This window comes from Nannospalax galili, unplaced genomic scaffold (assembly GCF_000622305.1).
Source record: "Nannospalax galili isolate Female #2095 unplaced genomic scaffold, S.galili_v1.0 scaffold109, whole genome shotgun sequence".
Classification (NCBI taxonomy): Eukaryota; Metazoa; Chordata; class Mammalia; order Rodentia; family Spalacidae; genus Nannospalax; species Nannospalax galili.
In genome coordinates, this window is record NW_008360315.1 from 1,965,077 (window position 1) to 1,980,914 (window position 15,838).

Below are 15,838 nucleotides of genomic sequence, written 5' to 3' on the forward strand. Positions count from 1 at the left end.
ACAAAAAAGAACAAAAAAAAAAAAAAAAAAAAGAAAAAAAAAGTTCTAAAAACAATGATGCTTTTTCCAAAAGAAAATCTTAGCATTATGTAAATTTAGGAACTACTAAGGGCATTCATTAGCTTTTGGTTGCCTAAAGTCTTTTATAGTTTGCCTGTTCAATACAGTCATCGCTTGGTATCTGCGGGGGATTGAATCCAGGACCCTGGGGAGAACAAAGTCCGTGACTGCCCAAGGTCTTTATCTATGAGGTAGTGCAGTATTTGCATATAACTAACATCCATCCTCCAGTGTATTTAAATCATCTTTAGATCACTTGTAATACCTAGCACAATGTAAATGCTATGTAAATAGTGATTCTACCATATTGCTTAAAGAGTAGTGGTAAGAAAAAAGCTGCACATAGTCAATACAGATACAATTTTTCCCCCCAGTATTTCCAGTCATACAGAATGCACCTGTTCTTTCATCAGATTCTTGTGAAGTGGTTGTGTTCCCAGAGGCTTCCTGTAGTAGTGGATCCAGTCACAGGCCCAGCTTCTTTCAGGTGTAATGACTTATATTCATGATACAGGTTATGGTGACCTTTTAAAACTCTCCTCCATGACTGAGTCATGTGTTCTCAGGCCACTGTCCTGGGTTGGGGATTACAGATAGCCTTAGTTCTAGTTGAGATAATTACATAGAGAAGCCTGAAAACGGAATATTGACACCTGGCTGCCAGCCGCTGTCCACTTTCTTTGAAATCTTCCTGTGGTCCTAGACTAACTCTATATCCAAGTTTTCCTTTGTTTTTCATAAGATTCCACTTTCCCCACAAAAACTCTATTTCTATTCAGACTTTATTTTATGCATTTTCCTTCTCTTTAAAATTATTTTTAAAATTTACTTATTCTTTCATAATTTTATACATTTCATACATGTATTTTGATTATCTTCCCCATTATTCTCTCCTTCCCTTTCCCCTCTCACCAAGCTCATTATTCTGCCACATCTCTTCCTGCTTTAGTGTGTATGTATGTATGTTTTGCCCACCACACTTATTTGGTCTTGCTTGCATGAACATGGGTGGGGGTTATTGGTGTGAAGGTAAGGACAACTTGGCAGTGGCCACTAGTGAGGCATAGGACTGCCCCACCCCTTGCAGCCATTAACTGCCTGTAGCTCCTCAGGAAGGGGTGGGGCCTTATAAGGAATGTTGATGGGCTCAGTAAAGTACAGGTAGTCAGTGCTACTGTGAGTTCATGGGTACAATACCGTGTCATGTCCAGAACACTTCACAACACTCCTCCACATCCTCTGGCCTTTACATTCTTTCTGCTTCCTCTTCTGTGTTTTCCCAGAGCCTTTGAGGAGGTGATATAGATGCCCATTCACTCATTCCCAACATTTTGACCAGTTATGAATAAAAAAAAAAATGGAGGCAGAATTTTGCTATATAGCCTTGCCTGGCTTGAAAGTCTCGCTCTGTAGATGAGGCTGGCTTCTGCCACTCTGCCTGCCTGTCTTGCATGATTTCTATTTTTGAGATTTCTTCTATAGGTGTCATTTAACAGCTCACCTATTACAGCCAGAATTTTCAGTTTAGAAAGAGATAATGGGCATTATTTAAGCACAAGAATTTCACATAACAGAAACTTACAGGTGGGAGATTTTCTTATATAGAACATTCTTCCCTTGACACATTTTTTACTCTTACATACATCAAAGACAAGACTGTATAGTACTACCCAAATTATAGCCAACAGCAATCCATCCATTCAATCAAGAAGGGAAGTTTATTCTGAGTTATACCACAGATAATTTGTGTGTATCTCCTTTATGCATTTACATATATATTCCTCCTCTTTCTCCAAAGTTGTTTCCTTCTCAAATACAGTTGATGTACAATTCTGTCTATAATTTTGCTTATATTTTCATGTTAGTGAGTTACTTTGCTATAGTCAGTAATTGAAGTATTATCCTAAACTTTTATTGGAAGATTTGAAATCTTTGTAATGATTATACCTCCTATAAAAGTAATTGTTGGGGATGGAGAGATGGCTCAGCAGTTAAGAGCACTGGCTGCTTTTGCAGAGGACCTGGGTTCAATTCCCATCACCCACATGAAGGTTGACAACCATCTGAAACTCCAGTTCCAGGGGGATCTGATGCCTTTTTCTGACCTCTGCAGGAATTGCATGACATGGGTGCACGTACACACATGCAGGCAATATACATAAAATAAAAGTAATAAATAAAAATTTTTATTGAATAACAATAAATTCACAAGCTACTTTGGTTTCATTGGCAGCAATTTTCCCAGGAGTCCCAGTTTCCCTTGATAGCTGGCCATTGGAATAAAACCAAAAAACCAAAACAACAACAACAAAAAACCAAGTAATTGTTACTCTGCTCTTGTGAGGTGAAGAGGTCTTCTACCTGGCTTGGAGATCCAGCAACAGTTGTACCTCTGGCCACATGAGACATTAGCTTTCACATCTGTGTCATAACAAAATGTTTTCCAGGATTCAGGAAGTTTGGATTGTTACTTTTCACATATAATTCCTAAATATTTCCAGGCTGTCCACCATGGAGAGGATAATCCAAGATTTCCACAAGCTTCATGACACATGACCCTTTGCACCTGGGACCAGAAGCTAATTTCTTTCTTTTTTTTTAACAGCTGAATAATATTCCATTGTGTAAATGTACCATACTTTCATTATCCATTCATCAGTTGATGGACATCCAGGTTGTTTCCATTTCTTAGCTATTATGAAAAGGGGGGGGGGCAAAGAACTTGGATGAGCAGTTATCTCTGTAGTAGGATATAGAGTCTTTGGGGTATATTCCCAAGAGTAGCATGACTGAACCATATGGTAGATTGAGTCCTAGCTCTTTGAGGAATCTCCACCAATTTCCATAGTGGCTGCACTCCCAGCAGTAGTGGATAAGAGTTCTCCTGTCCCCATGTCCTTGCTGGTCCACCTCATAAGATGGAGCCCATACCCGATATTGATATCAGACCTAGGGACATGTGGCTAGACAGGTCACAGGCCATTGGGGAGAGCATAATACTATTATTCTGCTAAACAAATATTAAACTGACTCCTGGTGACTTATTGTTATACCTATAGATTGATACATCTCTCAACCCTTACCAGAGAAGCTTCCTCATGCAGCAAATGATGATTAATACAGAAACCCACAACTGGCCCGTGTACAGAGAATAAGAAGCTATAGAGGGGACAGAAAGATTCCAAGAGCCAGAGGTGGTAGATAACCACAGGGAAAGTTTTCCAGACAGCTGGTCAGTTATTCATATGAACTCACAGCAATGCTGATGGCATGCACAAGTCCCATACAAGCTCAAACCTGAAAAAATCCCAGAATAGACTTGGGGAAGTCTTGTTGAAGGTGAGACTCTTGGTAGATTGACCAGGCTCCAGTGGTTGGATTCACAGTGAAGGGCATTTGGGGACACAAGTTAGATCCTGTAGGTATATATACATGAAATTGGGTGGGGGATAGTAGGGAGGTGCAGATGGGGGAGGGGATCTAAATTTGATCAAAATATATTATATGAAATTCTCAAATACTTAATGAAAGTTTCTCATGTCAATTATTTCAAATATGGAGAATATATATTGAGAATAATATACTTACCTACACCTACAGATATTTTTCCATTCTTCATATAATTCCCTTAAAAGAAGAAAAAGCATTATGGGCTTTTCTGAAGACCACCTGACTCTTTGTCCTTCCCAGAGGCCATCAGTTCCTGAATTTGGTATGATTTCCATGCATCTTTTAAAAAAATATTTTATTTGTTATTTTTATTTTATGTGTATGCATGTATTGCCTGCATGTAGGTAAGTGCACCTGTGTCGTGCAATGCCCGCAAAGGAGAGAAGAGGCTGTTGGATCCCCTGGAACTGGTGTTATGGACAGTTGTTAGCTTCCATGTGGGTGCTGGGATTCGAACCTGGGTCTTCTGCAGGAACAACCAGTGTTCTTAACTGCTGAGCCATCTTTCCAGCCCCTCCATGCATCTTTTAAAAAAGGTTTGCTTAAAAAATTTTGTATAATCAATTTACATAAATAATCCCAGAATATGCACATCCTTTTGTCACCAAATACTTTTTTTTTATCTTTATCCATATTCACAGATGTAAATATGTTTTTTCACTTTAGCCCTGAATGGTAATGTTCCACTGTATGACTAAATCAGTTTATTTCTTCTAATAAGCAATTAAATTTTCCTGCAGAATGCTAGAGTGAATATACTTGCTATGTTTCTTTTTCTAGGAGTTTCTTTTTAAAAAATATTTTTATTATTTTTATTTTATGTGTATGAGTGTATTGCCTGTGTGTATGTAAGTGTACCTGTGTTGTGCAATGCCCATGGAGGTCAGAAGAGGACATCAGATCCCCTGGAACTGGAGTCACGGACAGTTGTTAGCCACTATGTGGTTGCTGGGAACCAAACCCAGGTCCTCCGCAAAAGCAGCCAGTGCTCTTAACCACTGAGCCATCTCTCTCTAGCCCCCTGGGGGTTTTTTTTGGGATGGTTTTTTCTTGTTTTTTTTTTTTTTTTTTTTAGCTCATGCCCTGACATGTTAGTGAATCTTACTGAAATGTTTACAATGCATAAAAAATATAGGAAAAAATCATTCTAAAATAATTATCAAGCATTTAAAAACCAGATTTATGGGTCTAGGGAAATGGCTCAGTGGATAAAGTGCTTGCTGTCTAATCATGAGGACCTGACTTTGGCTCTCCAGCACCCATGTAAAAAGCCAGACATGGTAGTTGGTGCCTGTAATCCCAGCACTAAGGGAGTGGGAGGTGGAGACAGGAGGATCACCTGGACTGCATAGCAAGCCAGTTTAGCTAGTCAGTGAGGTCCAGGTTCAGTAAGAGACTCTATCTCAAAAAACAAGGTGGAGGGCTATAGAGGACTCTGGCCTTCACATTCACAGACATACCCTCACACATATGTCCATACTCACACTAACACATGCATATACACTGCACACACAAAAAAGAAAAAAAAAAAAACCCTCTCATTTATGATACAATAATGTACCCGCATCACCTATATTGTTAGGTTTAATAACTGTGATAAATTTGAAATTTGAGATAGTGTTGAGTGTTGATGGTGGTTTTTTTGTTTTGTTTTTGTTTTTTGGGTTTTTTTGGTCTTTTTGAGACATGTAGCACCAGTTGGCCTGAAACTCACTATGTAGACCAGGCTGGCTTTGAACTCACAGAGATCCACCTGCCTCTGCCTCCTGAGTGCTGGGATTAAAGGCATGCACCACCACACCCAGCTGTGTTGATGGTGTTTTAAGATGTGTATGGCAGGGGACTGACAGATGGTTCAGCAGTTAATAGCCCTGGGCTGCTCTTCCAGAGGACTCCCATTTGGTGGAATGATCTGTAGTTCCAGTTACAGGGCTTCTGGTGCCCTCTTCTGGCCTTTGTGGGCATTGCCTTCACGTGGTACACTCACATACATGAAAAAAGATAATGTGCAGCACTTGTAAAGATTCGGACAGACAGATACTTTTATACTCTCGTTATTTGTTGCCTACATTCTCATAATTGAGAGATATTCTAGATTTCAGTGAGGTACAATAATTTTTTTCCCATTCAAGTTCAGAGATTTTAGTCCAATACTATACATTTTGTGACTGAAATAATTATACCAAGTTGTTATTGCTTTTAAACTATATTAAAATAATGGCTGACATTTCCTGAGCTCTTAGTATGTACCAGATACCATGTGAAAGGTTTTACATGTGCTGTTATATAACCTTCACAACAACCCAAGAATGAAATCCTAGTTCTTCTTCATTTTACGTGTGAGGAAACTGAAGCTGAGGAGGTGAAGTGACTTACTCATGGGTTACAATGGGCCCTTCCACACAGTCACCAGAGCTGAGATCCAAGTCCCACTTGGCCGATTCCAAAACCTAAGTTCTTCATCACCATGCCATAGAATTCATATTCTCATAATTTAAAGGAATCAAACTTCCACAGTGTTAGCCCTCAGCTACTGGGAAAACTAAGGTAATTACTGCATTTATACTTATGGTCAGAAAGGAAAGAATCAAGAACAAATTCAGTGATATAATATATAATGGTGGTGCATGCCTTTAATTCCAGCATTTGGGAGACAGAGGCAGACAAATCTGGTCTACATAGTGAGCTCCAGGCCAGCTGGGCTACAGGGGAGACCCTGTCTCAAAAAAAAAAAAAAAAAAACCTAAAAACTGTAAGCCCAGAATCATTACGAAAAAAATTTTGATAAAACTGAAACTATATGTGTGTGTGTGTGTGTGTGTGTGTGTGTGTGTGTGTGTGTGTGTGTGTGAAATGGATTGCCTAAGATACAGAACAAGAAAAGAGTCGCAGGACATAGGGTACTGTGTAAAGTCTAATTCTGATCTAATCCAAATATATACTCAAAGATTCATTACATAACTATGTCAAAGAGAAGGTTTTCATTTAAGGAAGGCTGTGAATTATGTAAGTGGCTAGGTTAATGTTTTTTTCCTGTAGTGGGAAATCCTTAGGGTCAAATATATTGTCTGTGTGGCCGTTATCTAGCTAGTATTGTGATATGTATGCATGCACGACCATATGCCTGTATGTAGATGGTCTCATTCCTCAGTCAACTGATGCTCTTATGGTTTTTCTCACTTTTTAACTTAGATCATCTTATTTTTTATATGCCCTTTTAATCTAGCCATGGCATCTGTAAATACACTGAATGTACATGCACACATGTAACAAACTGGCATATTAGGCAGAATTCTCAAGCAGCACCCAGTATCCTAGTCCATTGTCACATACTCACGCCTTCTCTCATTCCATCAGTCTCAAATCTCAATGCCACTTGGAAGGGATTCTTTTTCTTTTGTTTGTGTGGTGTATGTGCCCATGTGGGTATGCTTGCATGTAGAGCCCAGAGGTGGATGTCAGGATGTCTCTACCTTAATTTTGGAGACACAGTCTCTTCACTGAACTAGGCACTCACTCTTCTGACTAGGATGGCTGGCCAGCAAGCCCCAGGAATCTGCATGTCTCTGCCCCTCATTACTGAGCTACAGACAAGCACCATGAGCACCTTTTTATGCAGTTGCTGGATCTGAACTTAGGTCCTCATGCTTATGCAGCAAACAGTTTACCTACCTAGTCATCTATCTCCCAAGCCACCTGAATGGGGCTCTGAGGTACAATTAAGTTCCTAAACCTAGTGCTTTTAAGAAATGGGGATTATCTGGGCAGGGCAGATTTATTTGGGTACACGTTTAAAAGGGAGGGGGCAAAAGAGAATCAAGGCATAAGAGTGTCTGACATGAAGGAAATTCTCCCTGCTGGCTTTGAGGAGGGATGGGGGGAGGAAAGAACACCTACAGATTTTGGAGGGCAGCCTCTGGCTGATGAACTAAGTGGGTCCTCTGTCCCACACCTGCAAGGAACTAAAACAGAAAACTAAAACAATTGACTCTTTAGTTTCACAAAGTTTTAACTACTGTTTGTTAAATATTTATTGATGTTAACTCCACATTACAATAGCACAACAATCCAAAGTCGTATGATAGTACTTTTTTTTATAAATACAACATAAAAGGTGGCAAAATAATGCTAGTTAATCCCAAGCCCAGCAAATTAGCAAAAAGGTCACATTCAGAAAAATTTGGCAAGTATATTATGACATAGGTCATAATTCTACAATAGAGAGGTCCATGAGACCTTCCATGGTATCTTTTTTATTTTGTCTTTTTTTTTTTTTTTTCCTCCCGGAGCTGAGGACCGAACCCAGGGCCTTGCACTTGCTAGGCAAGTGCTCTACCACTGAGCTAAATCCCCAACCCCTTTCATGGAATCTTAAATCCTACATTAGCAATGCATGCGTGGTCAAAGACTTGTACCACACTGCACAGAACATCTGCCACCCAGTGCTCAAGCCTGATAATCAGGTAAAACTTGTTGGTTGGTGTTCTTACGAAAGCAGAACATGAAAAGAAGCAGAAAGCTGTATAAGTGAAGCAGTACATGAAATACATGGGGTGGCTACAGATATAAAATTATTTTAAGAAATATTATGTATGAATTGAGTAACTGAGCTAAGAAAGTTCAACAGTTTTATAAATAATGAACAATATATATGTTTTGCATGAGGCATACAGTGTTTTCTTTTCATAGCAAAGTACCATTAAAGCCTCATGTTTTATACTATCAGGCCAAATTATTTTCTCTCATTAAAAAAAAATTTATTGGTTCCGACTTAAAGCCATCAAGTCTGGTCAGAATCAACTCAGTCTATCTGATGCAGAATCACGCATTCAAAAAGTGGTCTTGGTGACTTGGCCTTACAGATACTTGGAGCCTGGTACCTTCTCAAGGCAAGGTTCCACAGCGTCAGGGATGTGAAGACAACTAGTAATTTCCGTTCACCACATCTTGGTGCCAGTGGAAAAGAAACACATCATAGCACGAACCTGTTTTTGTCTCTCAAGTTTCTATTTCCCTCGGTAGACTAGATCCTACAGGCAATTTCTCACCTAAACCACTCCTGTGGTCTCAATCTATGTTCAACTTGCTCTTCACACTAAAATCTTCAACTGCTATGCAAACTTCAGCTATACAGACATCTCCACAGCACATGCACTCCAGACCCTAGATTCCTTGACTTGTGAACGGCAGTGTGTTTGCACCTAGTTTCAAGAGTGAGAAGAAAACCACAGAAAAGCCTGGCCTGCATCACTACTTTCATCTAAATGAATATGCTGTAAGTGTGCTGGTTGTGTTTCTGTTTCCGTCACCCTTCCTTCTGCTTCCAAAACCCGTGTTTCCTCCAAACACTATATATATATATATCTTGGTCATTTGTGTGGTGGATGCCTCTTGTGGAATGGACTGTAATACCTGTCTGCTTTCTTCAGAACACTTTATATTATTTAAGTTTAAATTAGTCTTTCAATGTGGATTGTAAATAAGCTTCTTTCTAAAGAGCAGAAAAAGAAAATACTACGCAAAAAAGGTTAAAACTAAGGTATTGTTGGGAAACTCCTGATAGGAATAAATTTAAGGCAAGGAATTCCTTCCTTGTGATTTCTTGTAAGCAATCTGCAAGGACAAGGCGTTCACTTGGATTTCTTTGTTTCCTTCCTTCCCCATCCTTAGGTATCGCATTGGTTCACTGTAGCTGTCTGAAGACACTGTGCTATAGAGTCTCTGTAGTACCCCGCCAAACAGTTCACACTATCACGCTCTGCTATGTAGCACCCATAGCTTGTGTTTAAAGGCACTTGGAGATAACATGAATCATGGTTACCTTTGAACAGTTGGTTTCCTTTAGTATTTTGGCATTTTAGACCACTTTAAAAGTCACAGCAATTCCGAAAGTTTTAACTTGGACAGTAAATGTGAATTTTCTGTGCAAAGTGTACATTCCTATAAGCATCACCTACATAGACTCTCTATCAAGTAAGAAAAAAAATATGATTTTGGTGGTTTAAAAAATTTCTTAAAGTCAAAAGTATGCTTCTGCCTTTTACGTAATGTGACAGAGGAATAAGTTGGTCAAAGCAATGGCTGTTGAGTTTTCAGCTTCGACAAGGATGCTGATCACAGGTCCTCACTTTCTACCAAGCCGGTGTTCAGAGTCAGGTGAGATGGGCTGGCTTCAGGTTGGAAGGCGGCTTTGATGTCTAGTCCCTGGTCTGAAAGTGCCGCATAGCGACTGGCTGAGGGCCGCACTTTTTTTGGCTTGGTGGTCTGTGGCTGCTGATGCCACTGGGCTACAAAGAAAAGAGTGAATTAAGATTTTTAGCAAAGATGTGCTTGGAAATCCTTTATATGTTTCAAGCAAATACAGAATGTCTTTTGAGCAGAGCCTGGCGGCTTATACCTACAATCCCAGCTCTTGGGAGACTGAGGCAGGAGGACTGCTGCAAGTTTGAGACTAGCACGGGTTGCACAGTGAGTTCCAGGCCTGCCTGGGCTGCAGACTGAGGACTCAGCTCAGAAAACAAAAAGCACACACAAAACAAGTATCTTTTGCTACTTATCAGGCACATACATATTCTTTGGGAAAACCTGAACATGCCTGTGGGAGACACATGGACAATTTAGAGGTATTTTTGCATTTCACTTGACTATGACCTGTTTCCTCTTTACATGTGGCCATGGGGCTGTAAAAGGCAGTACAAAACAGGCTCATTGTTATTTTAGTAAATACTACAGCACTGGCACGCCTTTAAAATAGTTAAGCTTCCTAAATATTACCTATCTTCCTTTTTCAAAAACATTTTTTCTTCAGTAATCATAGGAATTCTAGATGGCTATTTTAACATTAATAAATTGAAAAGAATTGGGCAGTTGGCTGAGGCCATTCATTTATTGAAGAACCTCAAAGAACTTTCTTTTTCAATCAAGGTAAAATTTGAAATTAGTTTTGATGTTTTCCTAGTGGCTTTCCTTATGTCAATGCTGCTGTATTATTCTGTGACTCTATTAGGGGCTTTGACAAAATTATGATGCATGTATACAAATGCACACACTCAAGCATTTGGAAGTCTATGGCTGAGCTGCTTAGGATACATTCGTGTGAAGCACTTAGCTATGTAAGCACACATTCCAGAATCAGTGGTACAGACATGAAGAGTGCAGCAGGATCGGAAGGGTTATGACACAAGAAGACATATTAAAAGACAGCCATTTTCAGAACACAGTAATAAGAACATGTGAAAACCATGTATGCCTTTGTCTACTGTTAACTCATACAGATGCTTGAGAAAGGGAAGCTCAGCTGACTAGCCAGCATAAGAAGCCAACATGCTTATCTTGCTAATCAATCAAGTTCCTGAGTGATACTTGGGTGTTTGTTCTCCTGGTGGGGTGTCACTATTAATGTCGAGAAACTATAAATAGAAAGAGAAAGAGCAAGATGAATTTTTTGGCAAATAAAATGCTGGAGTTTGTAAGATTAGAGTAACGTGACATACTATCCAGATATCGAATTCTTAATCATTCAGTTTGAATAGCAGTGAGATGAAAGAAGGCGACACTCACTGTAGACGTCCAGCCGGGCGGTACAGGACACAATGCCGGCTTCGTTCTTGGCTGATACAGTGTACCACCCAGCGTCTTCTTTTGTGGCTCCCTGAATGAGCAGGCAGATGTAGCCATGATTATCCTGGTGCATGCTGGGGAAAAGGGAAGAGCCATTAGGGCTCTAAATTTTTAAAAAGTGGCTTTGGACATGAAGCATCATTTTAAATTAGGTCATTAGAAGCAGAATTGTGCAAGTAGCAGATAATGGGATTAGACTTATTCAGGAGAGGTGGCTAGCCCCATTAAGCTAATGGGAGAGTGGAGCAGGAGCAGTCCTCAAGAGGGTTAATAAATCTACGCACTAATTCCTACAGGAGGATCTGTCTTTGCAGAACCACTCAATAATCTGTCACCACCAAATCAAATAAATTCACCTTTTCTTTTTGATATCTACACCTTAAAAATATGCTATTGTTAAGTCAGAATGTGCTTTATCCCACAGCAATAGTGTTTCATTCTGAAAGTGTAAACCTACATTTTGGCAAGGAGAGTTTTGTCTTCAATATTGTCCCTAGCATGGCTTTTACACACACCAATTTGCAAGTTATATTAAATGTATCTTTTTACCCATCACGAGGACCGAGCGGTTACCGTTTGATTACGCCATTGAGGAGTCTTACCTTACTCGGTCAGTGCTATGAGTAAGTGATTCATTTTCCTTCTTCCAAAATATCTGAGGCGGTGGTACTCCTGAAACACGGCATTCCAGCCGCACTGGGTACCCATCAGCAACTCCTGTGTTTTGCAGCTTCTCAATAAACACAGGGGGTTTGTGTGCTTCTTTGGCTAAGAAAACATGAGATGAATTGTCTATCAGTGACTCACAAAAGGTCCACTACAACGAATTCTGAAGGCTTTTGAAACATTGTCTGAATAGCTCTTTTATGATAGCATTTTCACTTTAGGTGGTAAGAGTCTAGTGCTGTCAGTTTATTCTTTTACCAAGCAAAGGTTTGTCTGCTTTGTTCCACTCATTTATTTCCTCAATTAATTCAAGACTGATAGGCCCACACAGCGCCCAGCCATCTGCTCCTCAGAACGCCTGCCCAAGGGAACCTGGGATTCCTGAGTCATGGCTAGCTGGCATCTGGGAGAGCTTTGCTCTAGCTAAGCTTGTGTTCACAGCCTTCAGCAACTGCTGCCCCCTAGTGACACTGAGGGCATGAGTCCAGAGCAGGAGCCACCGGGATTCCCTTGCTGCATCCTGAAGTGTGTACTCTGAAGATTCTGAAGATTCATAACTCATAACATGAGACATACTACAGGATTGAAAGGGGGAAACCCAGGAGAGGGAAGCTTATCTAAATTTGGTGGCCTTAAATAGTTACTTATAAATTATGAATGAAAATCCTATAAATTACAAATTCTAATTTGTGTTCTTTGAAGGGAGCTATAAAAAAGACAGCATTATGATTACCATATAGGAAGGAAATCATGTAAAAAAGGACTTTATTATTTAGTCTGAAAAAAAATCAGAACTGATGGTTACTAATACCCTGAATATTACCAGACAATGGAAAATGACATTCTTGGCTCCCTGGTTGAAACAATTTCAGAGAAAGAATAAAGTTTGATTTTCTTCAAAGCTGTGAATAATGAACTGAAGATACCCAGCTTCCTGTTACTACTCTCTTATCTAGAGTGACAGATACCACAATAAGCAGTTAGGAGAGGGCTCAGCAAGGACAGAAATCCTACCAAAAATTTCAAATGCCTTAGACCTTGTGTTGTGTAGAGGGTTGTATCTTTATTGAGTTTTACATGGATATTGGTCAAGATTATTTTGGGGGAACTGGGAGCAGAAGCTCACGTCATGTTCTTTCTGAGTCTTAGTTTTGAATAGAACATAAAGCATTTAAAACTCATATTAATATCCTAACTGCTCCCCATAGATGGCATGTACCACTTTGGAGCACAGCTATGCAGGGGAATGCTTCTGTAGAACTTCATACACACTTTTTTGTGATTTAATCCCTATAAAATGCTGTGGTGCTTTATGGTCTGTTTTTCATGTACAGAAGCTGAAACATCTGTCTCTCTTTCCCAGCGGCGACACAGGTAACAAATACACAGACGGGCACTGGAACTGGTTATGTTCATGTTCATGTGCATGGCCATCTCTGGCCAATGTACTGAGATTTGTCTCTTGGACCCTCAAGCTACATCCTGATGATTAACAGGCATATTTATAGGAGAAAAGTGAACAGTTTTAGTTTGAGAAATGAGTAAAACCAACCCTAGTATGTAGGCATATAGAATACTTTGCATAACATTTTAAAGAATGGTTAAACAATCAGCATGACCATATATTTATATTTACTGCATTTTTTGTGGAAAAAACATCTTGGTGCTGTTATTAGAATCCTTATCCAGGATTTTATAGACCACACCTCCTGGCTTTATCCCCATTGCCACTCTTTCTTATAAAAGCTGAGTGGGTCATGGTGTGTTTGGAAGAGACTGTCTTGAGTCTGATCCTCAGTTTACTAAGGGGAGCTCCAGGAATGCCTGACTATTTCACAGGGTTCACATGATGACTGGCCAAGGTAGCATGCATGAAGTACTTTGCAAGGGGCTTTAAGGCTGTTTGGAAAGCTGCCTTTACAGAAAGACATCAGATAATCCTAATCTTTACTCATGCGTAACTCTAAGGGTAGAGCGAACCTTTCCATAAGTCTTTTCAATTTAAGCTTTTCAGAGTGTAATTTCCTGTAGCAACACTTATAAAACTTACGTACAATATTACTTAGAAAGCAAAGCTGAGTTTAGTTTGATTTTGAATTGTGTGTAGATGACAACATGATTTAACAACTTTGCAATCACTGTGTGTTCTGTTAAAACTAAATGTGCTCATTGTACACAGATGCAAATTCTTTGATTCTGGAAGCCTGTGCTGCTGTTAATCTCTCTTTCTGTGACATGGACCATCACAGACATGAAAAGGCGTATGGCTCAGAAAAGCTGTGAAATTCTTTCCTTTATTTGCCAGGTTAGTGGGAGACAGGAAGGATAAGTAATAGTGGCTATACCAAAGTACGAAAAAAATTCATACTTCTACTTTGCTAAGCCTTGTTATATGCCATCACTGAATTTGGTGATACCATCTGTTTTGTCAGCATTAAAATTTTTTTGGCTTATTTTTAGTTTTTATATGCATGGGTATGAGTGTTTTGCCTCCATGTATGTACGTGCAGCACATGTATGCAATGTCCATAGAGGCCAAAACAGGGCATCGGATTTCCCTGGAGCTGGAGTTAATAGGCAGTTGTGAGCCACACAATGAGTGTGTGTGTGCTGGGAAGGGAACCTGAGTCCTTTGCAAGAATAGCATGTGCTTTGACTGCTGAGCCATCTCTCCAGCCCCATTTGGTCAGCATGTTGACTTATTGTCTACATTGTTTAATAATGCAGAATTAGATTACAGGTGTGATCTGACATTCATTTTGCAATGAGAAAGGAATCACAGGACAGCCTACCAGCAACCACAAGCTCCAGGTTAAATGAGTTCTGTCCTGCTCTGTTGGTGGCTATACACGTGTAGATACCGGCATCTCGGGATGTGACTGGCTCTATGATCAGGGAGTGTACCCCATTCTCACGAACGAGCATCTTGTGAGCACTGTCAGGGCGTATGGGCTTTCCATCTAGTTGCCAGCTTAAATCTGGGGTTGGTAACCCGCTGACCTAAACCAGAAAGGAAATACATGTAAATTTTCTAATATTAAAACAATGAAATCACTGAAAGCTAAGAATCCAGCATCCATTCCTCCTCTGGTAGCACAAGAGGTGGCTTTCAGAATCAGCTCATATTATTCTTTTGTTTAAAACTTTCCCATTGTTTCCATCAGTACTCAGAGGCTCAAGTACTTCTAAACATTTCTTACAGAGCAATCTAGAGACAAGTAAAACGGGGATTAAAAAAATATTTCTGTCATCATCTTACCTCACCCAGGACTATAAAAATTCCAGGGCGATGTCAGCACTGGGCTCTGAGCTCTTTGAAAAAAAAAAAAGATGTGCAACCATCATAACAATAACAAACACTCAGCTGGAGCCCGTATATACTCTAAAGCTGCCAATCAAGGAGTGGTCATCGCTATGGAGATATCAGTTAATTCATCCATTAGCACATAGACCTATTATTATTTTATAATCCTTGAAACTGAACAACAAGAGCAATTTGAAATCACCCAGAGTCATCTCAACAAATTAACATCACAATGGGAACATCATAAAATCTTAAGACTATGGCAGTTGTGTTGACCAGAAATCAGATACAAGCACATTTAATTGCTAATAACATGCTGTATTGTGAAAGGTAGAGACTGGTGCCATCTGCCAGCTTTTTACAATGTTGCCCTTGATTTTAGGAAAAAATAACATTGTTAAGAAAGGTCTTTTTGCCTGGCGTAGTGGCGCACGCCTTTAATCCCAGCACTCTGGAGGCAGAGGCAGGTGGATCTCTGTGAGTTCAAGGCCAGCCTGGTCTACATAGTGAGTTCCAGGATAGCTGGGGCTACAGGGAGACCCTGTCTCAGAAAGACAAAAAAAAAAAAAAAAAAAAAAAAAAGTCTTTTTATCTCCCCTTCCTCCAACTTTACTAGTGGGAAATTATATACCAAAATTGAAAAAAAAAGAAAAGATGTCTGTTGGATCATAAAAACAATTCAGTTGAAGAACTTGCTGTGCCTAATCCATCAGAGAACAACAAATTCCATTCCTGCCT

The 15,838-nt window shown here is 39.7% G+C and overlaps 2 protein-coding genes across 5 annotated transcripts in view; one reads left to right on the forward strand and one right to left on the reverse strand.

The window, feature by feature from the left end:
* The window catches only part of Cbr4 (carbonyl reductase 4), a 175,707-nt gene that overhangs the window by 45,601 nt on the left and 114,268 nt on the right, over positions 1-15,838 (forward strand). The window lies entirely within an intron of this gene.
* Positions 7,519-15,838, reverse strand: part of Palld (palladin, cytoskeletal associated protein) — a 298,300-nt gene continuing 289,980 nt past the window's right edge. Inside the window, 4 exon segments of the mRNA XM_029559540.1 lie at positions 7,519-9,797; positions 11,071-11,204; positions 11,733-11,898; positions 14,589-14,796. Of these exon segments, the coding sequence (XP_029415400.1) occupies positions 9,625-9,797; positions 11,071-11,204; positions 11,733-11,898; positions 14,589-14,796 (681 nt within the window). The 3' untranslated portion in view covers positions 7,519-9,624.